General features: G+C 37.0%; 1 protein-coding gene across 5 annotated transcripts in view; it reads left to right on the top strand.

Moving 5' to 3' along the window:
* Positions 1 to 16,658: 16,658 nt before the first annotated feature.
* The window catches only part of LOC149797058 (uncharacterized), a 68,934-nt gene continuing 58,404 nt past the window's right edge, over positions 16,659 to 27,188 (top strand). For 2 of the 5 annotated variants that reach the window (XM_089961731.1, XM_089961730.1), the window contains exons 1-2: positions 16,659 to 16,771; positions 21,838 to 21,957. In XM_089961731.1, coding sequence (XP_089817857.1) covers positions 16,715 to 16,771; positions 21,838 to 21,957 — 177 coding nt within the window. In that variant the 5' untranslated portion in view covers positions 16,659 to 16,714. Of the gene's footprint in view, positions 16,947 to 21,822; positions 21,958 to 27,188 lie in introns of all 5 variants that reach the window. The other 3 variants (XM_089961732.1, XM_089961733.1, XM_089961734.1) reach the window with 3 other exon arrangements.

Genomic DNA, 27,188 nt, shown 5'->3' with positions numbered 1-27,188 from the left:
ACAATCTCAGGAGTTGACAAGTACATTTCTGCTGTGAACCTTGCGTCTTCAGATGTTGTTGGTAACAGGCAGGGCTGACAAACGTGCGCAGACAAGCAGGACAATGCACTCGTTCTTGCCCTTCGCTCAGACAGGGTGGAGAGGCCAAACATCCTGAGCATTTCCATCCGCAATGTTTGTGTTGCTCTCGATTTTTATAGCCATAGTCACATTTCTCACAGTAATAACTGTATCTCAGGAATGCAGTGATACTGGTAATGGTATCGAAATGGTCATCGTGATAATAGACATGAATGTATTTTCCATCTTTAAAGTCTTTCCCTCGAAACAACAGAGGCCCGCGCACTTCTTGAGGGTGCACTTTCAAGGTGTTGAATGGAGCTAGGGTATCTTGCAAGTTTTGCATTTCAGGAATGCCACAGGGTGTGTCTTTGGACAGGCCGGCTTGTTGCAACAGGAGTTCTGCTTCACTTCGTTGTTTGGCTCGGTTCGATTTTCGAATGTTCTTCCAGTCTCCTTTCCATTCTGCCGTGTCGTTCTTGTCGGCATAGGCTCGTCCCACCACGATGGCACGGGCTAAACACATCTGGTCTTGAGAATTGTGAATTTGGACGAGACTCTTTTTGGTGCTGCGAAGGTCGTTCACCAATAACACCTTATTGCGTTGTCCGGTCCCTTGAGGAGGAGAGACGTGGGTCATGTCGAGTGTGGCTTTTCCATCGGTGATGTCAAACTGGTCATTAGATTGTTGCACGTGTTGAATCTTGTCCATGACTTTGGAAGCGGTCAATTCTGCAGGGGTGCTAAACTCGATCCAAACAGGGGATTTCAAACCGTCGTGTTGTATGGAGAGTCTCAAGCGATCGTCTTCTTTGGGTTGACATTGTCGCTTGAGTGTGGTGAGCAAAGAATCCCACACTCCAGTGATGAACCCTTCTGCTTTCTCTAACGGTGCTTCGGACTTGAAATCTTTAAATTTCACCGTGTATTTGTAAGCCGTGGTTCTAAATTTTCTAGAGGAGCGCTTTTCCGTCTCTCGAATGGAATAGTATTTTTCAGGGTTGACTAAGGGTGGCGAACTTTGTTTAGAGGGTTTGGATTCTGGTTCACTCATGTCCTCTTCAAAATCACTGCATGAATTTGTGCCAAGACTTCAGCTCTGGTAAGAGGCGATAGATCACGTTTCTGCCTCTTACTGTCTTCTTTCTTCTCTAATGAATTGGATCGTTTCATCTTGAAAGCAAAAAGTCAAATGACTAAAGTTTAAACACCATGGGCTACTTTATAGTCATGGCAGACCAGCGTATATAAAAGGGTATGTGTCTTGTCCTTTCACTATTCATTTCACTCTCTAACCGAGCACAACGATGGAAGAGACTAGCCAAATCGAACGTTTCATCAGAGCTTTGCGAGGGGTCATTAGAAAATTCTCTTCAGACCAGCCGACGGACTACTCTCCTTCCTTTCGAGATAAAAGTGAAGATACTTGCTATATCTGTCAGAAGAAAGGGCATTGGTCTTCAGAGTGTCCAGACCGTCAAAAAAGAAAAAAAGGGGCTAGAAAAGACGAAAGTCAAGATACCTGTTATTATTGTCAAGAAAAAGTACATTGGTCTCCAGATTGCCCAAAAAAGAAACAAGAAGAGTCAGAAGGAAAGAGGGATTCTTCAGAAGAAGAAAGGGATTCTTCAGAGGAAGAGAGGGATTCTTCAGAGGAAGAAAACAGCCAGGTAAAGAAAAAGAAACAGGAGAAGAAAAGAAGAAGGAAAGAAAGTGAGGAGGAAGAGGAGGAGGAAAAGACTGTGACGGTGAAGAAATTTAAAAAACAGAGAGACTAAACAATGAGACAGAAGGAGTGTAAGAACTTTTTAAAGTGCTCTGTTGTGAATTGTGAATTGGATTGTAACTATTGACAAAAGAATACATTAATTATATAAGGTAAGTGTCTTTGAGTTTTGATTTTAAAATAAGAACGTACACTCACGCACTCATATACACGTACTATAGGGGTAAAATGGGTTTTTTTGGTTTTCTTTTTCTTTTTTTGAGTTATTGGCAATTGAAAGTCTATCTCTTTTCGAGAGACGTGGGTGGCCCTGAAAAGGGCCTTTGGTTTTTGGTGTAGGGGTGAGTTTAAGCAATCAACTTTAACTGCCTTAAGCCTTTGCCACGGCCAAGGCCTACTTCTGGACTGCGTACTGTTTGATGATGATGATTTGGTTGAAATCACTAAGGGTGGTACGGTAGGCTTAGTCACAGGGTTGGCGTGTTTAGCTCGGGAAGGTCGTATTCTCTTCGGTCGTGATAAAGAAGTCTGATACATTTGTTTCAGACTTCTTAACTCCGCTAAAATGTCCTACAGTACCGTGACCGTTTGATTTTCACCCTCTTGTTTCTTTGCTGCTGCTTCTTCTTCTTCTTCTTGTTTTTTTTTTTCTTACCTCTTCTTGCTGTTGTTGCTGTAAAAGAAAAGCTTGTTCCGCTTCCTTTTGTCGTTGTATAAATTTCTCCAATTCTTCTTTCTGTCTCTGTCTAAAATTCTCCACGTGTGGTAATGAAGGTGACGAAGGTTCCGGAACAAATTCTTGCGAGGTAAGAAAATCCACAAAATCCCAGTTCACCTCTTCTGAAAGTAAGTCCGGGTTCCCTTGGGTGGTCTCCACTGCTGGTGCACCCCAATGGATCGGTTTCTGAGTTTCCGTCATGTTGAATAACTGTCGCATAGATTGACTGCACACAGGCGCTAGCGAATCTATATAGACCACGTGACGTCACAGACTGCTCTCTTCGGATTGGATGCGCGCTGACTGAATTTTGTAACGCGTGTTTGGATTGGTCAACAAACTCAATCCGTTTCAATCCTACCTCTACCTATAAATAAGCGCAGTTCACTGCATTGATTCACGTGTTCTCGGCGCCTCAAGATGTGGACCGATGTGCAATCTTCTACGCTTGTGTCTTCAATGATGTTCCAGACGGACATACCCATGTATGTCCGATCCAACTGGACAGTTGTCCACAGGACATACACCAGTCTGTGGATACGTAGGATCTACGTAGAAAGACAAGGATGCCTCAAAAGAGTCCTGATTTACGGTCCTACAGTGAGACGCAGCCTAAGGACAAGAAGAAGACCAATGCGGTGCCCCTTATGTTAATGGATACATTAACATAAACCCAAAGGCCCTTTTCAGGGCCACCCACATTTCTCGAAAAGAGATAGACTTTCAATTGCCTACCCCATTTTTTTTATTTTTTTTTTAATTTTTAAAAAAGAACCAAAAAAAATCCTATGTTCAATTCCCCTTGTCCCTAGAAATGCTTTTTTCTCCCATGTTAAATTTCTCTTGTCCCCAGACTGACCCAGAATAGATTCCCATGTTAATTCCCATTGTCCCCAAAGTGCCGGGCCAGTTTTCCCCATGTTAAATTTACATAGTCCCCAAAGTGCCGGGACCCTGTTTTTAATGGTAAGTCCCATTGTCCCTGAATCGCCCCCGTTCACTACTCCAGATGTTGAGCGCCTAATTAATAGCTTTCAGGAATTTTGATGGTATAGATACTCAGTTTAGCATTGGCAGATGCTGGTCTTGTGGATTTGTAAAATCCAGGATCGTTGGCATTCAAGTTTTCCTGCACTTGTTCGTTCAGGATTTCGACGAAGAAAGTGGTTTGATTTTCACTGATGTGAGATGAATGGTTTCTGCCAAATTCACTTCCCAATGTGTTTCGTGATCCACTTGTATGACCTGGGGTAATTTGGCCGTAAAACAGTACAAGGTATTGTTGGAAAATACATCCTTGGAACTGTTACTTGGTAAAGTTAAGTAAAATTGATTATTCATAATTCGAGGGTTCTGCTTTCCGATGAGTTACTCGAGGTCAAAGTAGTGTCTAAAAGAATGTTGTTGTTCATACTATTTGGTGGTGACTTGCTTTGGCCGTAAGGCTCGCCTTTAGCCTGGAATATTGCAAGGAAGCCGTGGGTAGAAGGCAACCGATGCAACTGATGAGCAGAATGGTCCACAATTGTGTCTCTCCTTGTTGCAAACTAAAATTGGCGATGGCTGCTCCGATGACACAATACACGATAAATATTTGGCAGAAAAAAGACGATTTGCATTTTAACCACTCGTTCTCAGCGCCACACCAACAGGGGTTGCTTTTGTTAGTCTTGAGGAGAAGAACTCAGAGAAGGAAGGTGGTTGCTTTTTAATGATGCTATGTCGAACGGCATGCTAGTCACTTCTTTTTATAGTCGATGACTTGCGAATCGCCGATCCAAGAATCAAACCTCAGAGGATATCCATTCCAACGCACTTTCACATCTTTGACTCGGCATTTGCTTACTTTGCTGGTTCTTCGATCAAGAATGAGTGGAACACGAACCACCCCACCCCACTCCTACCAATCACCCAAAATCTACTCGTTTGCTCATTATACATAGTAGTAGGTAGTACTAGTTCTGGCTTTATTCTTCATCTGGAATCACTAGATAAAGAAGATAAATTTTAATAGTTTATAATAATATATTTTTTTCATGTTTAAAAACGAGGCCTGTGAGTCAAGAGACTAATAATAAGGATGTTACAGGTCTGTAAGTAACGGCACTAAAGATAAGGATGTTACTGGCTGTAAGTGACGACACTAATGATACGGACGTCACATGCCTGTGGGTGACTACACTAATAATAAGGATGTTAATGGCCTGTAAGTGACGACACTAATGATATTGATGTTACAGGCCTGTAAATGACGACACTAATGACAATGATGTTGCAGGCCTGTAAGTACACTAACGATAAAATGTTACATGCATGTAAGTGACGACACTAATGATATGGATGTTACAGGCCTGAAAGTGAGGATGATGCTCAGTATTTTATCATTTCCACAATCGCCAACATTTAAAAGATATTTCATCGTAATAATTACAGTTGTTTACAGTACAGTAACACTGACGGTTATACTGTGCCGAAGCTAGTAGAGTGACGTGTCTTTACAAACGACACCACGGTAGCCAATCTGAGCTGTTCCGACGGTGATAACCTTGAAATTCTATCTTCATACATGATTTCTACTAACAACCTCTATAAATAGCATAGAACACCCAACCTTTTTAGAGCATTTTGAAGAGAGAAAAAAACAAAAAAGAAAAACGCAAGAAACACCAGGCAAATGCAACAAGAAACCAGCGATGTGAAGCAACCAGGACCGTTCCCGAGCTCTCCTTCCCACTAATGACAGCCAACCATTCAAGTGTAAAGGACCTTTATGGACCCACAGACTGAGGCCAAACCATCAGGGTTCCTTGAACCATTCCCTTCCCCCAGGAACAACTAGCAGGCTGCGGTGCAGTCAGAAAAAGTGGCACATGCACAATTGTGCGCACGTCACTATAATTAAACTCAACAACAACAATCATAGCCACTGAGCCATCGCGGCTTTCGAGGAGATTGTATAGACGTGTCATCTTTTAAAAATTCAGCGGTGATACAACTTTTATTGGTATGAAGACTAGTATCTAATTGTAAATCCTAGTATGAACATTTATATAATTTACTTCAAGACACTATGCATAATAACATACGTTCATCTTGTTTGAAATGTAGACTAGATGACTCACAAATGTATGAGTCAGCCCTACGAAATCTATAAGAAAAAGCCAATATACTGCGAAGAAAGAAAATTCCTGTTAAAAGGTGGAGTCAGATTGATAGAAATTTGAATCAGTACAAAATCGTCAAAAACAAACATAAAACTCAAAAAATTATAGTTTCGATTTTACTTTTACTGAATAAGTGGAACACGAACCACCCCACCCCACCCCACCCCACTTCTACCAACCACCCATATACAGTAGTAGGTAGTACTAGTTCTGGCTTTATTCTTCATCTGGAATCACTAGATAAAGAAGATAAATTTTAATAGTTTATACTAATTTATTTTTTTCATGTTTAAAAACGAGAGAACAGAAGGAAACACCTTTACAGGTGATTGTTGAATTGACCAGAAAGCATTATCTACTTATATTTAGTTTGCTTCAAGTAATGTAAAAGTAGGTCGAGTTAAAAATATATAATACGAAGTATCCGAACTTACACATTCTTTGTTTCCACGGAAGCAATGCAATTTTTAGGCCACCTGTAAACAGCATGGTGTGTCGGTCTCAAATCCAGTTCTAGTTTTAAGATTTTGACGTCGTTGTATCTCACATACACTTGAGAACGCTAGATTCCTTTAGCGAACTAAGAATCTGAAAAACTAAAGTGTCTTGAGGTAAAATGAGTGTCATCGGTACATACAAAACACTTGCAATCCGTTCGAATAAGCTCTTCCAAGACGGTGAACGGAGCAATAGATAGGCCTCAGTTTATTGACTGAGAAGTTGCATATATATCGAACTATTTTTTTCATTCACAACTTTCTCTGTCCATTCTACAGTCAATGAAATTGTAGAAACAGTAGACGTTGATCGAATAAATTGTGTTTTTATTTTTGCAACGAACTTTCCATTGAACAAACTGTAGGAGTTCTTTTGCAAATCACTAGCCGATATATAGAGATATGGTTTTGTTTCGCATAAATAACCGATATTGTCAGAATAGCCTCAGAAGCATTCGGAACAAGCTCGGCTATATCTTAGAGACAAAACTATGCCTCCGCTGTATGTCGGCGCAGTAATTTGCAGAAGAATCAAACAATTTGTTTGCCTGAAATTTCTCCACAACAAAGAAATCAATCCATTCATATCACCTCGTCTATGAATGGATTCACTGTAGGTTTATGAAAGAGGTTGTGAATAAAACAAATAGTCTGGTCATGTGTGACATCTTGATCAATCCCTGTTTTGAGCAAAGCTGAAGTACTCCTAATGGCAGCTAGTGACGTATGTACTTTTGAGAGAGTGACATATGTAAGGTGAAATTGTTTGCATTTAAAACATGCACAGTGGAGAGAATGTTGTCATACGTCTATTCTGCTTTCATGTAGTGAGGCTGACATTTCTTTGCATATTGTACTTTTGGAAATTGTACATGATCTAGCACACTGATAACTAAAATGACCGCCCCATTGTGCTCAAATAATCAGCCTTAATTAATCTCAAGTAGACTATCCTTAGCAGCTATTAAAATAGGGAAATTAATTTTGCCGGACTAGACAATACCAGCTTCTCAAAGTGCAGTGAATGAATTACTAAATATATAAAATGCATTTTTTTTAAAAAAGCTATCGGCTCTTTTTTTACAATTTATCTCTGAAGTTCAGGAAGTGAAAATGAACAAGTGGGGCTAGCACTTTTTTGAAAGGTGTACATCTGGAGTAAGGCCAAGCTGTATAATCTATAACCCATAATACACCCATCAATCATACACCAAGATAAAGGAAATTAAAGGTTCTTTGAACAATACCTAAGACACGAAAGGTCTTTTTAAATGACCAGTATAACCAGTGAGGAAACCCAGGGAAATTCTCTTTCTTCAAAATTCTAAACCCCTTGCAAAGTACGAAACTGCAGAGTCCTGTTACAAAATTAACGATATCAACATTTTTTCATTGTTCATGGCAAAAAAATAATTCAAAAACTTAGTATATTTAACAAAACAGTTCTATTATTAATATCTTGTACAAAATATTTGTGTTTGTTATACATTAATTTTAAACATACACGCGCACACAAACAAAATACGTCCACAAACAAAATGTACAAACATAAATGAACGCGTGCATGCAAAAATACATACATACACACACTTTTTTGTTAAAGGATAAGGTTTTTCTTAACAGAAAAAACAAACACATTGAGCAGCGACAATGGTTTTTTGTTAAGAGAAAACACAAACACATTGAGCAGGGACAATGTTTGTTTGTTTGGGTTTTTTTGTTAAGAGGCTCCAAAATTTAGCTGAACCGAGCACGAGCTCTCGTAGTTAATTATAGATGGGTTATTTATAAATTTGATTAGTTAACTACATTTTATATCCATTGGATTTGCATGTCTATTTTTGGTCTCTATATTGTCCCTAAAGTGTCGCTAAGTATCCTCAGTTTGTGACATTTTGGAGAAAATGCAATAATTGTTCGCCGATTTTGACGTCTGGACAAGTGCTGTCTGGCAGTGCTGTTTGCATTCGGATAGTCTTGGATTTCACCAATGATCCAATGGTAAGATTCGAACAACCTCGAGTACGCAGTAAATATCGTTAATGTACATTGTGATGCATCTTAATTGTCTAGACATCAAAATCGGCGAACAATTATTGCATTTTCTCCAATATGTCACAAACTGACCGAAGTTTGTCAAGCTGTTTTGAAAATTGAACTATTCTTCATTACTAATGGATTAAGCTGGAAATTAGCAGACGCAATTAGGATAAACTAGCAGGGTTTGAACTACCGAAGGATGAGGACTCGTGTCTTCCCTTGTGTTATATTGGTACAGGTTAGACTCCTAATTTTCTTTGTAACGAACCCCTGTGGCACACTAGGCGGCGGATGGAGACAAATTCAGACCCGGAAAATTGTCGGTCTCTTGTGTAGCAATATACAAAGTGCACTCTGTCGGACGCAAATCACCGAATCTATCTACAACAACATATGAGGTTATTTCTTGACTTGATGGAAACAGAGTGAAATATGTCAGCACATAACTAACTAGTGTTAGTTTATCTACTGCAAGTGAAATTTCCTTATATGTGGTAATAGGGAAACAACGCACTACCTAACGTTGACAGTTAATCGAAATGTCTTTTCCCATGTGCTCGAGAAATAAACTTTAATTAGCCCAAAATACACTAACTTTAGCAGTTATTTAATCAGTGAAAATTAATTTTGCCAGGAAACATCTTCTAAAAATGCAATAAATGAATTGTGATAATTTTTAAAACGTTATCGGCTAGTATATTGCCGTTATTATAACACGGTGGAGCAAGCAGTCTTTGAAACATGCGCATCTGAAGTAAGACCAAGCTTTATACTCTGTATCCCAAAACACACTCAGCAATAATACACCAAAATAAATTGAAAATATTGCTTTAACGATACCAACAACAAACCAGGTCTATCTTAAATAACCAGTAAAACCAGTGATGAAACCCTTGGAAATATTTTTCTTTAAAACTTCCTGTGCAAAGTACAAAACCGTAGAGCCGAAATAGTATTTCAGCGGACACTATACTCAGGCGCAGATGCCATATCAAGCAGGCCTGCCCTAAGGCTAGGCGAACGAGGCAACCACTTTAGGCCCCGCTCTTCTCCGCAATGCAAATTTTTTGCTTGGGGCCCCGTGCTCATCGCTTGCTGCTTTGGCCACCGCATGCTGCCCTGGGCCCCTCACATCCTAGGGCCGGGCCTGATATCAAGTTTTGAAATTCTAGATATAGTATTACCTTTTCTTTTGTGAACTGGATTTTTACAATGTTATTTTGTCGGGAGTAGTGTTCTAGCCTGAGGTTATGGCGCTGTACCCACCAGACAACTGTAGAAGAACAGGTTTCTCTAAAATGAAGATGTTGTGTATTCCAACATTTCAAGCCAATCATCCCCCTTCACAGGGAGGTGGAAGGGTTGCTGTGGATGGGGTGGGTGTGAAACAAAGTACTTAGAAACAAATGAGCACGTAATTCAAAAGATAACCTATTTCATATTTGGATGACATGAGAAATTTTAGTGACGGTATTTCAATTACGGGGAGAGAAACACGGATGAAAACGGTAACATATTCTGCAGACGTGGTGTCTATTTTGTACTGGGTTCAAAGGCAATAGTCATTCTGTCTCGTGTGTTGCAGCATGATCTGTTTTAACTTCAAAATGATATGCTTCAAGTACTGACAGAATCCAGAATATTTAAGCAGGTGACAAACTTTAACCAATACCTTAACCCAAACCGTCTATGACAATGACCTTGACCCTGTACCCAAAAGGAAAAGCAAGTATATAGCAAAATGAATTGTCTTTACTTTATATTGTTTCACTGGATTTGGTTTTGGGATTTTGGTGTTTTGTTTCGGTTTTGGTTTTCGGTTTAAGATACTAGTTTGTCGACAAACGGCCAAAAGTTGGTGAAAACAAAATGTCAGCCCCAAGCAAGCGTAGCTCCGAAAAACATTAACTCTAATAACTCGGTGCAGATTGATAGCTTTCATAATTTCGCTTTGAATTGTAAGCACGTTGGTATTATTACATTGCTAAATTAAATCAAAATTGTTTATTTCTTTCTGAATTTAAGGCACGTATAATGAACTATATTGATTATACTTGCATCAAATTATAACTTGCTTACCTATCTTTTGTATCAGCTTGTGTATAGCTTGGAAGTATTAACCGATTCAGCACTGCGGCTTAGTAACCGCTTGCCACTGAGTGTCTAATCATGCCGTATACAGCCTCAAAAGCGTGTCGGCATTTTGGTCAATTTCATGGTTGCACATAGTATACAGCTTGCTTGCCAAGTCATGGGAGATAGAGGCTGTGGCGATTATCAGGAATGAATAAGGCAAAAAGGTGGCAAAACCGACATAATGACACAACCCAAGATGGCAAAAGTTCAAAACGAATCTCTCGAACACATAACTTTTAAAACATTTTTAAAGTCACTTCAGCAAATTAATATGCATTCACTTTGGATTTGTAACTATTGCTTTGAACATTGATTCCTCCAAAGAATTGTAGAATATTTAATCTCAGAAATATATAATCTTAACCATTGTCTTTTTAATGAATTTACTACCGGCTATAGTTTGCTAGTTTGCTAAAACGATATGTCAATGGCTTTCTTTTATATCAGGTCTTATTACTTTTTATCAAAAGTACTGATGCAATAGTTTTTATTTAATTCATGTTGTTACAAAATTAGAACATGAAGAACAATACTGTTAAACTTACGAAATGATATTTACACTCAGTATGATAAATTATTTCTAGTAACCAGTGGTACGCTTACAAAATAAAATACATATAAGTGGTACTAACGTTTTCCATTACCATATTTTGCCCCATTTTATATCACACTCAATAGTTAAACAGAGCGAAAAGTGATATTCATGGATCGTTCCGGAAAATGATTTATAACAGTAACAAAATGTTTTAAAATAATAAATAAATAATATTATAGCGTGTGGGTGTGTCTTTTACGCACAAAACCACCTAGTTTATAGCATCATTTTTGCTGGTATGTGCATGATCGAGATGGTATAGGTGTTGGTGCTTACAGGCATGGCGATGGGTGCTGTAAAGCATGGACCCGAGGTTCGAATCTCCATAGAGTACCTATTAAAATTTTCTAATCTGTATGACAATATTATTTATTCTAAATTGTATTTTGATAGTCTCTGTGCAAGAGTATTAATATTAATTGTTCTAACTGTATACAAGAAACATGTATTGTCTTCATTTATTTGTTTTACCCACCGAGTTAAAATGAAAATCTTTGTACATGTCTGACCTTCCTGTGAGCGGTTGATGCCTATTTATGTGAAAAGTTCAGTAATCAATTCTGTCATCATGTACGTTGGCTTATTCTTGTCAAACATTTGAATATAAAATGTCAAATAAACGCTCAATGACATTATTAATTTTACCGCTATTATAGGCCAGGCCCGGTCCTAGGGCAAGGCGAACGAGGCAATCGCCTTGTGCCCTGCATTTTCAGGCAATGCGATGTTTTTGTCTGGGGCCCCGCACATTCTAGGGCCGGGCCTGCTCTATTAATTATCAATTTCACCTCTATTAATTATGTTAAGAGGCCTGGTTCTCTGATAAAAGTATGCATGCTCTGCCTGTTAACTTTCTTCTGTATGTTAAATATACACGTGAAGTCCAGAAGTAACTTAATCAAAATTTAGATTTTGTTTTGCTGCTGATCCATTCAAGATATGGTTTAATAACGTTTAAAAATGTCAAAGAATATAGATTATTTCCACCGTAAAATCTACATACGTTTGCAGTTAGCTTAAGTGAATCTCTATGTCTACTGATCATAACCTTGATTCAGGTACATCAGTTCATCGTCTTTTAGTCCAGTCGAATCTGTATTGACATTGAAGGAGCAAGCAGCTAACCTCTTATGCGTTTTTGGTATCGGAACATCTAATAGGTATTGTTACTCCTCTTCAGAGACTATTAAAGCAGCACAACTGTATCATATGAATTTTTTTAAAAATTCTAAGAAACTTTATAGAATTGTAGTCTTTGTACAAACACAATTACTGTCAAATACTTGGGTACACGCGGATGATCGAAGTCTGACCGTCTTTAAACGCTATTTTCTGCTCTTCAGATCGAACACTATGTTAATTGAAACATTTTTTTGCATTGTGAATATAACAGAAAATACTAAAGCAAAGTACAAATTTTGTTGTGCTCCTTTAGGGATATTATAATCTTTGTATTATGCGTCTATGTATAACGGTAACAACGAAATAGTTAACACATTTTTTTTTATCTACAGTTGCGGTCGTGTTCATACCTCGCGTTTAATTCTGTTTTTTTTTAAATAAGAAACGTATAGAGAGAGAGAGAGAGAGAGAGAGAATTTATCCATTTCTCCAATGTTGAGAAACTTCAGCGCGTCGAAAAAATATTTGCAAATCTTCATCAATAAATAATAACAATAATAATAACAATAATAATAATGAGGACTTTATATAGCGCCTAATCTTTAGAAGCTCTAAGCGCTTTACAACATTAGACAACACATATAAGATTTTAAAAAAAAACATATAATGATATGATTACAAAAACAAACACCATGAAATCAGAAAACATAAAAAAAAATATGCTGAGAATATTTAAGGTAGGAAACATTATTAGGTCGTTAAGTTTCTTCTTGCAGTCGAAATAAGTGAGTTTTAACAGCTCTCTTGAATTGGATCACTGTGTCTTTGTGTCTAATTTCAGTGGGCAATTCATTCCACGTTGCTGGGCCCTGGTATGCAAAAGAACGCTCTCCATAGGACTTTGTTTTCATAGTGGGAATAATGTGCATACGATTGTCAGAAGAGGAGCGTAAGTACCTTGTTGGTGTGTACACATGTGTGAGGTCGGATAGGTGTGATGGACTAGAGTCCGACCGTGAAATGTAGCACAGATAACAAATTTTTTGTTTGATTCTGGATCAAATGGATAGCCAGTGCAGGGTACTGAGCAGCGGGGAGGTGTGCTCTGGTCGTGGTACTCTAAGTATGATCCGAGCAGCTGTGTTGTGAACTTTTTGAAGTTTCTGGAATAGATATTGAGATTAACCAGAAATAATTGAGTTACAATAGTCCAGTCTTGAAAGTACTAATGAACACACAAGTGTTTTAGTGGCATCAAACTGAAAGATATTTGCGAATGGAGCTGATGCGTCTCAGCTCAAGATATGCAGCCTTGTATATGTTCATGACATGTTGGTGCAATGTGAGAGTACTGTCCAGAGTAACACCTAGGTTTCGTACTGATTGTGTGAATTTAATGTTGGTGCTGATATTTATTGTTTGAGGTAAAGGATGTGAGTGAGAAAGTCTGTGTGTTATGATCAGAATAGCCTCAGTTTTATCATCATTCATCTGCGGCTTGTTACATGTTATCCATGATTTCACATCGGAAATGCACCTCTCTAGACCTTGGATGGTAGCATCAACTTCAGTTGGGTGGCTATATTTGCATATTTGGGTGTCATCGGCGTACAATTGGTGAGACACTGGATGATGATCTATGACACTTGAGAGCGACTGAGTGTATAGAATGAAGAGAACGGGTCCAAGAACAGATCCCAGTGGAACACCAAAACATAGATCAACTGGGCTGGAGTGTATTCCATTTGCATATCCAATTTGTGTCCTGTTGACCAAGTAGGACCTGAACCTCAGTAAGGCTGTATCATGAATGCCAAATACATGCTGGAGACGGTGAAGTAATGTATCATGGTCTATTGTGTCAAATGCTGCAGACAAATCAAGGAGGGCGAGGACTGTAATCTTTCCGCTATCCAACGCAGAGAGAATGTCATTAACTACTTTTAGAAGAGTAGTTTCAGTGCTGTGGCAAGGGCGATATGCAGATTGTACATTGCTGAAAAGACTGTTTGAATTCAGATGAGATACAAGCTGGGATAGAACAACCTTTCCTAAGATTTTTTTATATGAATGGGATATTAGAAACTGGGCGGTAGTTCTTTAAATCGTTATGGTCTAGTCTTGGTTTCTTCAGCAGAGGCTTTACAATGGCAGTTTTGAAAAATGATGGGATTTCCCCGGATGAGAAAGATGTATTAATAACATCAGTTAGTGAAGGCAATACTGGATCTAAGCACTCAAGCAGCAGTGATGTTGGAATTAGATCAAGTTCACATGACATTGGTGCGCTCTTCATCACGACTGTACGTACGAAATCCATTGAGACAGGTTCAAATGCTACTAATGGTTGCCGCTCAAATTCTTTATCCCAACTGTATGGTGACGACCAGTCAATAGAAAGTGTGGTGTCAAGCTTATCTCTAATGGTTTGTACTTTGTCACGGAAGAAATTTACAAACATGTCCGGAAGGTCGACTGGAGAGAAGGTAGTTGAAGAGGTGTAGATTTGTTCCTTGACATTGGCTTGTTAGTAATCTTGAAGAGCTCTTTGCAGCTGAAACTTTCCATGATCTTAATACTGTAGTGGGCTGATTTCGCTGCAAGGACTATATTTGTGACATTCTTCTTAGCGGCTTCTTAGATTTGCTTATGAATAGTGAGTATGATGGAAAGCCAGAGCCTCTCAGCTTTACAGCGGTCTTTTTAGCAGTGCGAAGCTGGTCCCTAACACTGCTATACCATGGAGAACACTTCTGAATTGATACTCTGCACTTGGTAACTGGGGCATGTTTGTGGAGCAATGAATGCAGGCAGTTATCGAGTTGTTCTGCTGTAGGAGGTAAGCAAATTGTTAGGTTTGCTTGGATGTCATGCATTAGTTTGGTTCTATTTATCAAACGGAGGCTTCTCTTAGTAGCAGATAAATGTGGAGGGTTAGGGACTGATACATCAAGATGGCAAATAATGCAGAGGTGATCTGATGCAAGGTCATGGGATACCAGGGAGCACCGTAGAATGTTATCATCAGGTCTATGAAGAATCCAGTCTAAAATTTGACCATGTTTATGGGTGGGTTGGTTAATTGACTGTTTGAGGTTGAAAACATTAATGGAATCTATGAGTTTTGATGTGTTTGGGTTTCCGGGACAGTCAAAGTGAAAGTTGAAATCTCCAAGAATAATCAGGTTGCCACCTATCGAATTTCCATACTCCAGGAGATTCGGAAACTGCTCCAAAAAGAGAGATTCAGTCAGCTTGTTTTTTCTGTTAGGAGGAGGGCGGTATAGGCAGAAAAAATGGAGTGACCTTTGCTCCAGTGTGAGTGTGGTTTGGACCAGTTCAAACGATGTGTGGTCGAAATTGAATTTTGTGGTGTGGTTAAGACGTTTGATCATGGAGTTCTTTGTGATGACAGCAATTCCACCATCCGCGAGAGTTACGTGGGAACGACTTGATGGAGTAACCAGTGGGTGTTAGATCCGCACGCTTGGGTTTATCGCCTGATGTTTTTAGCCATGTTTCTGTCAGGAAAAAGACGTCAATATTCTGTTCGTTGATAAAATTAACTATTTATGTGCGCTTTTTCGGTGGTACTACCGACTGGGCATTGAATAATGCAATACGCAGAGGTATCTCTTGGATAGTTGACACAAAGGTTGACGAATTAATAGGGATTTGAATTAGGTTATCTAAATTAACGGTCGAATTTGTTTTAAATTGTTGAGCCGAAATAAGGGAGATAACTGGAATTCTTCTTCCTGTTCTACGCCGGCCAGCTTTGAAACAACGTTTCTTTTTTTTGCTTCTGTTTACAATTAGGTAATGATGAATTTAGTCCCAGTTCGTCTAGTCTAGAGCACAATGTAGTGTGGAGAGCCAAGGAGTGATCATTTAAAGCAATTAATGAGGGTCCATCATAGCATAAACGGACTGACTGGCGAATATCACGTGATGGCGGTTTGTTCAAAAACAGTGGAGCAAGACAGCTGAGAAAAACTCTAATTCTTCTCATTTACAAAACAAGGAGATGAAGAAACACATACGATCTGAACAGCCAATACATAATGAACACAATAACGTAGATGAAGGCATGCAGCAAGCACAAATATCATGAAAACGGCACTAAAAAACGGAACAGCTGCTTCAAGCCGGTTAAGCGATAGCGGCCATCTTGTATCCAATGAGTTGATCCACAAATGCTCTGAAAATGATATAACTATATAAATCTATCAATTCATTTGCTAAAATAATAACATCTTGAGAAATAACTTAAAGTTTATGCAGAAAAAATTACAAATCGTCATATTATAAGAATACCAACAGCAAGCTTAACATATCTTCGTCATATACTAACTAAACGAATGATTTACAGCATATACGTATCGGTTCCTGTTCATCTGTATGTGAAAGACACTTGATTTATAGCAGTATATTTCCACACAAAAAAATACCCAATTTTTTTGTTACAAATCAGAAAAATTGTGGTTGGCTATTTGGCCCTTTGTACGGGCAGTCTGAACATCTTGTAGCATTTAAACCTATCATTTAAAGTAAGGTTCAAGCATTCCGATTTAGTTGATAGTCTGCAGTAGACTGATCCTGCACAGGTAGCGTGAAGACGTTAGTACGGGACAAAATGTTTTCAATCACATTGCAATGAAAACCGATGTATGCCGGGTGATCAAAACTTCTGTCGGGGACCAGTCTTGCAAGGTAAAAGCGGGAGACATGTGCTGAGTATATTGAAACACTTTTAATCTGGTTTTCTGTGCCTTGCAGTTGCATAGAATGCAGCCTGAAGGTAAACTACTACTGCGTGAATTTGCTTCGCCTCAATGTACTGTGCTTGCAATGATAGAGGAGAAAAACGTGTCAGCGTTTGCTCAAGGTGTTAGATGTTTTGATGTCACGGTACAAATTAGTTTTAAGTAGACCGCATTGCTTATGTTTTGGTATAATAATATAATGTATATCCTACCCAGCATGCCTGCAACGCACTGTCATAGAGCAGAATGCTAGATTGTCAATTTTACAAGGACAGAAGCAGGTACATTATTGCATTTAAGGGAGATAACTCTTCTGGAACTAAACGGGTAAGAGTAGCCCTACAATGTAAGACGTATCACATGTTATTTATACTTTATTGCTACGTTTTACTACCCAAATAACGACCTTGTATAGCGTGTTCCGATGTCAGTTGGCATCGGAACGAGTGGTCAAAGTTTCAGGAATATGGTACATTTGGCAGCCCATATTGACACTCTTCACAAATTGATGTGTAATTAATGCACTTACTGTGCTTGTTTTTATCCAGGTGGATTCAAAATCTGACACTAGCAAATGGACGCATTTTTATATTCCGTTGACATACATTTGAATTTGTTGAAATGCGACGTTGGTCGAGGTATGTCTAAGTAGGTTCATGTGGTGGATATGTTTCTTGACTGAAACGAAATGTTGCTTACAGTTCCAATGGGAAAAACATATTTGTATTCATTTCAGTAAAGAATAATACTTAAGCTTAACCCAGTTCCAGCATATGCGGCTTCCTTCGCTTTCCAGCCAACTGAAATGTAGGCCAACAAAACGTGAAAACAGGTCCAGTTGTGTGAGGATTTAATTTCTTAGGAAAAAGACATCAGAAAAACTAAAGTCTGTCTAATACATTATAACTTTAATGTGTAGAAAAGTGCCAATGTGGGCTGCCAAGTAGATGAGATATTCCTGAAAATTTGACTTTCGTTACGATGTCAGTCTACACCATAACATACTACACAGCGCTGTCGTTTAGGCATTAAGACCTTGACGCTGAAAACATAAATGTCAAGGATGAGGTCTTACCTTGTAGGACTAGGGTAAGATTTATCCAGTCACAACAGATTCATTTTCAGTGATAAGTATCAAAAATTTTAAAAAATCTTAAGAAATACAAAATATGATCTAGATATGAATTAACATAATCTCATATGATGCCAAGAGATTCGACATTTTTTTAGGACTGACAGAAAATACAACTCTTACATAATGCACCAGTTACAGCTAGTTTTGTTGTTTGTTTCTGAATACAGTGTTCCCAACACCTTAAGATTCGCCCACCTGGGGTTGTACAGTTGTTACAATAGTCACCTGTTCAAGATAGCTTGCGAATTTTCCTGGATTTTTCATGGTTTTGATGTCAAGCACACAGATCAGAAGGTGAAATGTCAGCTGAGACTTTGCTGTCGAATATTAGTTTGGTATAATCTTTTTCAGATGTGAAAAAAATAAATTCACTAATACCGTTATTAATCAAGGTGTTTAATAACATGCATCAGGGCATTATCTGACAAATATTAGATGAAATAAATTATGAAGATGTGTGGAAGTTATTGCTCCAGACTGGAAGTATCATTGGAAATAACCGTTGTCTAATTGCTATTTTGTACCATCCATTTTGACCATATATGTATCACATGATCATGCATAAGTTGTGCAGCATAGTAGTCCTATAACGTGAAACCTTTACCCTGAGATCTATCTTTTTGGAGGTTGACCCAAACAATATAGATACCAGGGTAGACTTCTTACATTGTAAGACTGGAAAACTTAAGTATTTGCATACTTTCCCATTTGTTTGTAACCCTCCACACACACCAATTTATAAAACAAGCAGCATCAAAGATATAAAAATAAAATGCACAAAAAAATAGTCATTTCATTCATCAGTTTATCATTTTCAATCTGATTGTTGACAGGGTTCCCAAACACTGTCAGCTTGTTGGCATTTAAAATCAAGCGTAAGCTTCTTTATTAATACAGTTGTCAAGTTTGCATGGGTGGGTCTCTGTTTTCAAGCAACAGATGTAATGTAGTTCACTTTGTTTGATTATCTCGTTAATGTTACATCTCTTTGAACACTTGTATACAAAAGATTCTACTTTTTATTTGTTCAATTTGTTTTATAAATATTAAAACTATACATTGCAAATATTAGACATAGACACATTTTTGTATTACTGAAATGGACAACTCGAGAAACAAGGACAGTGAAAAGTATTCTTGTTTACATCAGTAGTGTCCATTTAGTTTGAAACATAATTAAGTTGACAGTGTTAAGAATCCCCTGGCAATAGTTTGGTTAAAAATTATAAATTGATGAATCAAATTACTAAGTTTTGTGCAATTTTTAGATCCTTGGTGCTTTTTATTTTCAAAATCGAGGTGGGGTACAAACGGGAAAGTATATGAATACTATATACACTTAATATGGGGTGAAATTTTATTTTAAAAGTAATATTTAAACCCTAACAATATTTTAATTAATGAAATACAAAATTAAAGTAGGAATATAAATAAAAAAATTTTTCATATATTTATCAATCTACTGTGATTGTTGTATCTAATAGTGTACACGCTTTAACAAAAACATTCACAAAGCTGAATTGATGCCAGCACTGATGAGTGCAAGAAAATTTTTGTCGTCCATGATCATCGGAAGCTAGGGGTTATTATACATATTTTAGCGCTTCTCAGTAAAGTATATTATGTTGTTATCTTGATTGAACAATGTTGATGAAAAGTACCGATCATTAGACAGTTGAACATCTTTTTAAAATAAATATTGGAATAATAATAATAAACAAGATTTTTTAGTAGTGATGGGTCATGCAAATTAGTGGGAGTGAACATATTTTTGAATGATTGTTAATTAATAAAATTTATTACAAATGCTCTCAATCGGCTTAAATCAGGAATAAAATAACTTTTATCCCACTAAGTGCTAGATACACTATCAGCAGTGGTCAGTGATGCTAACAACGGTCCCACACAGCTAGTCGAAATGTTCATAAAACTATATCCAGTTGTTACAGTTTGCCCTGTAACAAGCATTTTAAAGTATTTAATCTATATTTGGAACAGAAGTTTTATAAATACTTGTGAAAACAAATGGGGCTTAATTTGAACTGTTTTTTTAAAATGGCATATGTAAATACTAATATTAGCTAATTTTTTAAAACAAGCACTAAATAAAGACAGCTTTTTTGACAGTTGGAATTTTTAAGATATAGAAAGATTAGTAAATATCACAATCTGATAGAGCTCATATTTTTCCGCACATGCGCTGGCGCTGACATCACTAATTATTAACCATTTGACATCTCTTCTGAATTAATAGCATTTTGTAATTACGTTACTCTACAGTTAAAATGTTTTCACCTCCAAGGAAAAAGAACTGCATTCCACAAAAAGTTAAGTATAGATCGGAATACTCCAAAAATTGACCTTGCATTAAGCCATCAAGTATCGATGTACATTATGCTTTTTGCACACAGTGTTCCACAAATTTTAAAATTGTGAATGTCAACATTGGCTCTTGTCATTGCTTACAATCTACCTGTCATACATGTACTATATAATATTATTATTATATAGGACAAGTATGAAGATAAAAATTGTAAGCAACAATATGAGCCCCTGTGGGCACACTGCTAGCAAAAGGTACAGACTGGCCTATTGGGAGATTTAGTGTACCCAGCAGATTTCAACCCTTGAATACTTCAAGCCTTTAACTGAAGATGTGCATACTACCATTGCTAAAGCATTGTGTGGTTTATTGTTGAGCATAACTTGCCTTTCTCTATCGGAGATCAGTGACTATCAAAGAGTATTTTCTATCATGAGGAAAAAAAAAAAACTTTAGGGCCTCCTTATGTGCTGAAAATTTGCAACCGTTTTAGTCACCAAGATCAACCACCAGACAAGAAGCCTGAACTGTTTTGAAAACAAATTTGCTGGAACCCGATTGAGGAAGTTCAAGTCTGCCACTGCATCATATCATTGCAAATAGCGTGAAGTTTGTATATATCAATAAATTTCATACCACAAATAAATTTGTAATTGGTGTAAATGATATGTTTTAGTTTCAGTTTTGGGATTTTCATATAATGCATACTGACTATCTATAGTGGATGGAGCTAATGTCATGGTATCATTTTTCACTAATTGTGTTCAGAATTCACAAATTTTTCATCTTGGGCGATTATTGTATTCTAAAACTATAGGTTGGAAGAGGTCAGATGTTAAGTATCAAAAATCTCTGATAACACACAACACATTGTTCATTGACATAAACAAAACAAACTGTGTTTGGTTGAACACGAAGGTTTGAATCTGTTATCTGACTGAAAACTTGATCCAATAAAATCTCAAATCTGAGAGGGAAATATCATCCAATTGCTTAAAAGCATCTGCCATTCATGCATCACGTGGTGTTAGGTGCAAAATTACCAAAAGTGTACTATATTCAGGTTAACTATATGACAGACTCTCGCAACTAAAAATCATTATTTGAAAATACGTTCACTGTGAGTGAAAATGACAATCTCGTTAGCATGGGTTACAGAAAGTATTAATAAAGCAAGTTATTGCCGTGTATACATTTACCCACATACGTCAATGCCCCATTCATATTAATTACGATTACAGATGCCAATCAAATAGAAGCATAGATTCTTGTCAATAAATGCTGGAAGGGACACAAATACGGTTTGGTTTATGGGACATCACATTTTGATTTGAGCATTTCTCATGGCAGGGGGTATGATTACCATTGTCATGTGAAATGGGGGGAAACTATCCAAGAATTATGTCAAGATGAGATAGTAACAAGCCATTGAACTGAATAGGGTTTGAGACTGAATTTCGTGCCACTGTACTAGTGGTAGACAAGGTCTAAATGTCTAAACTTTAAGTGAAACTAAATGATTCTTCTACTTTTACTCAAGTTTAAAAATTTCCAGATCCTGGCTGAAATTCTTCAGAACTCTCTCTCAGGTGACATTCAGTGTGGACATGCAAGCATGGCTCCTCACAAGACCTACTCTGTTTTTGTGGGACACCTTTCCAAGGACATTAACAAGGTAATGAATGAGTTAGAAAGATGTCTACACTTCAGGTAGTTCCTTCTACTTGAAAACAGTGTCAAACTCTGTAAGAGAAAATTATGAAATTTACATAATTCCAAAAGAATCAAATGCGAATTTGAGATAAAAATTTTGAACTGGAGATTTTTTTTAGTGGACATCTGTAAGGAGAAAAATATTTAAGCACTAATTAGGGGATTGACAACACACTGATTTCCCAACAAAAATTACAATACAATACAAGGTGCCTGCATGCTTGTTATATTCTTTAACTACATTCAAGCAATGATCCTTGTCTTCCATAAGGGTAAGTGAAATATCTAACAATGTGAGTTGCTGAATATAAACTCATGAAAAACTTGACAGGAAAGAGCTCAGCTTGTAATAATTTGTAGAGAAATTGGAACCAATAAAACTGACAAGACTGTCACTGTTTCTAATTTCTCTACAAAGTGCAAGGAAACATGCAGGTGATATAATAAATTTTGGCAACACATTTATGGCGACATCCATCACATTCCATCAGTAGTATGTTGCAAAGAAACGACAGATCCCAGGCAAAACCACAGAAAATAAATTTGAAACTTCCAGTAAAACCTTACTAAATATTTAAAGTCTGCAGAATACGATTGCAGGTGTGCTGGGCACACAGAATTAACAGACTTCAACATCAAGGGTCACATACAAGCATGCCATTTTGCTCAGTCCACATTACATTGCACCAGCTTAACATGCCTTGGTGGGTGTCATCCCATATATGTACTTAAAAGAGGATTAAACTGCTGCATACCCATTTATTCTTTCTTTTTTTCTATTCATAGGAATACATTTTTCAGCAGGATACATTGTTGTCTTTTGGGAGGGATCCTTTGCCTGTCTCCTGACCAAAAACCTTTCTAATTGGGCAGAATAATCTCACAACTCTTTTCTAGGTATTTTGTTCTTTCTGCTGACAAGTTTTCATTCATGTTTATTATTTTTTAAGTCATTGTGATTATTGTATTCAGTAGGTGTTTTTGTGAAATAAAGTGCAAGATGTTTATTTTCTTGTTCAATGTTTATACTATTATAAGGAAACGGCTTATGATTTTAATACATAATACCATATTTACCTTATATTTGGGGACATTATAAAATTAATATTTTTTTCCTGTCCCAGAACCTATGGTGAAACTTTTTTCACCTAGATCATATGTCCCAAGACTTAAGAAACTAAATAAATTTGTGATTTGTGTTGAATTCCCCCCCCCCCATTGTTATTATTTATTCTTCTTTTTTTCTATCAAGAGCATTAAAAAAATATATATTCACTAACTCCTTGTATGTAGCATAGGCATCCATACTGTAGTGTGTATCACTTATGTCAGGCATGACACATTGTTCATTGACCTGAACATAAAGAAACAAATCATGTTTGGATGCACTCAAAGGTTTGAATATGTTATCCAACTGAAAGAGAGATCCAACAAAACCAAGGACAAGATGGAAATATAAGTTGATTGATTGAAGGCATCTGCCATTCACACTTGACATGGTGTTAAGTGATAAAAATAACCACGATTGTACTTTAGTCAGGTTAATTATATGACAGTATCTCCCAATTAAAAATCACTATTTGAAAATACATTCACTGTGAGCGCAAATGATAGTCTTTTCACTAGCATGCGTTACAAAAGGTATTATTAAAGCAAGTTATTGCTGTGTATACTATTTACCCAAAGACATCGATGCCCATTTGTATTAATTATGACTAAAGATGCAAATCAAATAGAAGCCCAGTGGTGAATAAACACAACTGGCAGCGAGAAAAATAAACTCACTCTTTGAACTTACCGACAGGATATCAAATTCAGAGGTTATTTTATCGCAAGGCAAGCTGACCTTGGAAGCCGACTTTGTTTGTTCTTAAGTGTGCTGGTATTTTTTTTTTTTTATAAAGTCGGCTGACATAGAGAAGGCAGCTTTGGTTCCTTTTTACCGGTATTCATGGGAATTTTGAAAATAAATTCAAAGAGTGGAACAATGTTTAAAGTGGCTTCGTGCATGGACATTGATGACCCAGGATCGCACAGAAGACTTGGAGAATATAAAATCATTTGATGAATTCATGAAGGCCAGAAGAAAAGATGATTTCATCGACAATATGATCAATAATATTGATGAAATTCCAGTGTACTTTGACCTCATTCCTGGAGGACTGTCGATAATATGGGGGTTTAAACATGTGAGAATTAGCATGACTGGTGCAGATTTGAAAAAAATCTGACTTCAGGCCTTGCAGTTTTCACTTCAGAAGATTTAATGCCTCCAATGATAATTTGTAACGGCATGAGAAAGCTAAAATATATTCATACACCTAAAGGATGGATCATACGTTTGTAGGAGAAGTCTTGGTTTGATGAGATTATGCTGCAGTGGAAAAAATAGTTTGATCTCAGGTACGGTAAAACCTGTCTTGAGAGACCACTGCTATGTGACACCACCTGTCTTGAGAGACCACACTCTTAATGCATACATTTATTGATTATATAGCATTGTGACCTGTTATGAGAGACCACCTGTTTTGAGAGACCATAATTTTTTGGCAGAAGAGGTGGTCTTTCAAGACAGGTTCTACTGTACAGTTTTATATTTTTTTTTTACATGAAATTTAAGTTTGAGTGCATTTTCTAACATGTAATTTTTTAATGATTTTAGAGGTCCCAGAACATAGTGTACCAAAAAAAATGCATGGTGTTCAACAAATACGGTGTCCCAACATATACAGTAAATATTGGATGCAAAATTAATATTTGAAAACTCAATGTAATTCAATGACATCTATATTGCAGTACCGTAAATTGGCGAATATTTCATGCGTCCAAGTATAACATGCACTTCTTGTATTACAAGCAGGGTTTCTTTTGTGTTTACAAAATATCTTAGATTACCTGTGAATATGCATGACCTGCAGATTTTCGTGAAGAATAATGAATGTCCAAAATCTGTGTTTGCTTCTTTTGATTATTAACAGTATGAAGTCCTATGGTATGGTGAATCGTTCTTTCTGTTTACCATTGAATCCCTAAACTATCAAAATTTCAATCCACATGCTCTGCTTGATTAAAGGACATACCACAGCAGAACCAATTCAACCAAACTGGGTCAATTCCAAATTTGTTTCCTCACTTTGTTTTCAAGTTGGCAGTCATTTTGATTGGGCTGCAAAATACGTGCACTTTTTTAGTGCCAAGCAGAGATCTACCTCTTCCAGTAAATAATTGACCTTAATACCGTAGCTTGTTTTACCATGTGACAACTTCTTGATTTGAGCCACAAGTCTGGTACAGTGACAAGTTACTGAGGGTGGTTATTTGATTTTGCCACACAACAGACATTTAGTCATTTGCAACCTTGAATAGATTTCACAAATCAAAGTGTTACTTACAAAGCGAAGCATAATCTCTAGATTATATGCTGCAAGGCCAAGAAAAGGGAATTCGATGATATTTGTGATGACTAAACCACAATGATTTACTAGACAATGGTGGAGGACTTGAGAACTTAATCAGACAATGAGGATGAATTATTGGACTCTGTTCCAGATGACATTAGGTTGTGAAATTTGTGGGATACTGTGAATTTAAGAAAATTGTGGACTTAAGGTTTGTATACATTTAGTACAATTTCACGTGGATCAATGGGTACTGGGCAAAAGTTTTCCAAAATTTTGGCAGCTTTACACATACCCATAAATAATTTCCAGATGGCATGAACTGCATACCTTCCGATTTTACAATAAACAGTGTAGTCAATTAGGGTATGGCAGCTTGAGCAAGAATAACACCAGCTACTATCCACAATGAATTCCGTAACTGTGAAATTCTTCCAGAAGTCGACTCATCTAGCTCTGATTCCACCTACAATAGTGAATCAGACATAGATCATAGGTTTCAACTGTCAGTGAAGCATGCCTAGCCAAAGTTATGGATGATTTGAAGATAGTAAGTATGTTGAAATTCTAATTAACACAATTAGTATCACTCATTTTTTAATATTATTAACATTGATATGCTGTGATGTAGAAGTTCATATTCAAAAATTATAGCTATGGCAGTTTAAGATTTTAGCAAACACTACAACATTTTGTCATTCTTCATAAATTAGTAAGTTACTAAATTGAAGATTATGATTTTATTTTGTTGATCTTGTCTTATTATTATTATAGCATGCATTGTTTGAAATAGGAAACTAGTCTTTTAACATAATACTACTACAACAACATAGTAATACAAGTAAAAATCAGTATAACACTCGGACATATATATACCCCACCAATGTGTGTGTGTATGTGTGTGCTTGTTAGGGATAAACAGTATATCACCATACATTTTTTAATCTATCTACCTATCTAATAAACATTTAGTTTACTTTTGCGAAGAGGAAACTTTTATTTGTATTACCAGTCTGTCCAGTAAACTTTGTACACAACATAGCTTGAGTTCTCCATCATCAGCAGTTACCAAACTTTGTAGATAGCTTGCACTTAGGGTCAAGAAAAAAGCTTTTGATTTTCGAACAAAGAATTTAAATGGTTTATATGCTATAACTCTCATCCCGACATCATCGATGGCTTGTACCTGGCATAAAGAAAAAATAGAGTTTCTTGTCCTAGATCAAAGGTCACCACTTGGCATACAGTTCCATATAGATGATTACCACTTGTATGCAGTACATATAGAATATTGGCTTGTTTACCACCCAGCAGCATAGAGATTCATCTAGAACATTAGCTCAGTTACCACTTGACATACAGTCCATTCTGGAACATTGCTACTTTACCACTTGCAATACGGTTCATCTAAACCATAAGATAGTGTACCACCCAACATGCAGTAACATTATGGAACATTAGTTTCCAGGAAGGTTACCATTTGGCAGGAAGTTCTCTCCCAACCAATGCTAGGTTACCATTCGGCAGGAAGGTCCCTCTCAACAATTGCTAGGTTACCACTTGGCAGGAAGTTCCATCGTATGTATTAGCTAGGCTACCAATAAAATCATTCCTTAGTAACACAAGTTTTATTGTAATCACAGCATAAAGTTGTATCTTTTTATTTTTGCAATGAACAAAGAAAGGGAAAAAGCATTTGCTAAAATAGATTGCAAGTGAATTCAGTATTATTAATAGGGTTACCAATTTTCTTGGACTTTGTGGTTGCAATAAAGAACAAATGAAAAAAAATGCA

This window comes from Sinohyriopsis cumingii, chromosome 6 (genome assembly GCF_028554795.1).
Source record: "Sinohyriopsis cumingii isolate HCF-2022 chromosome 6, ASM2855479v2, whole genome shotgun sequence".
NCBI classification, from domain to species: Eukaryota; Metazoa; Mollusca; class Bivalvia; order Unionida; family Unionidae; genus Sinohyriopsis; species Sinohyriopsis cumingii.
Note: the sequence above shows the minus strand (reverse complement) of the source record. Positions and strands in the feature narration are given on the sequence as shown.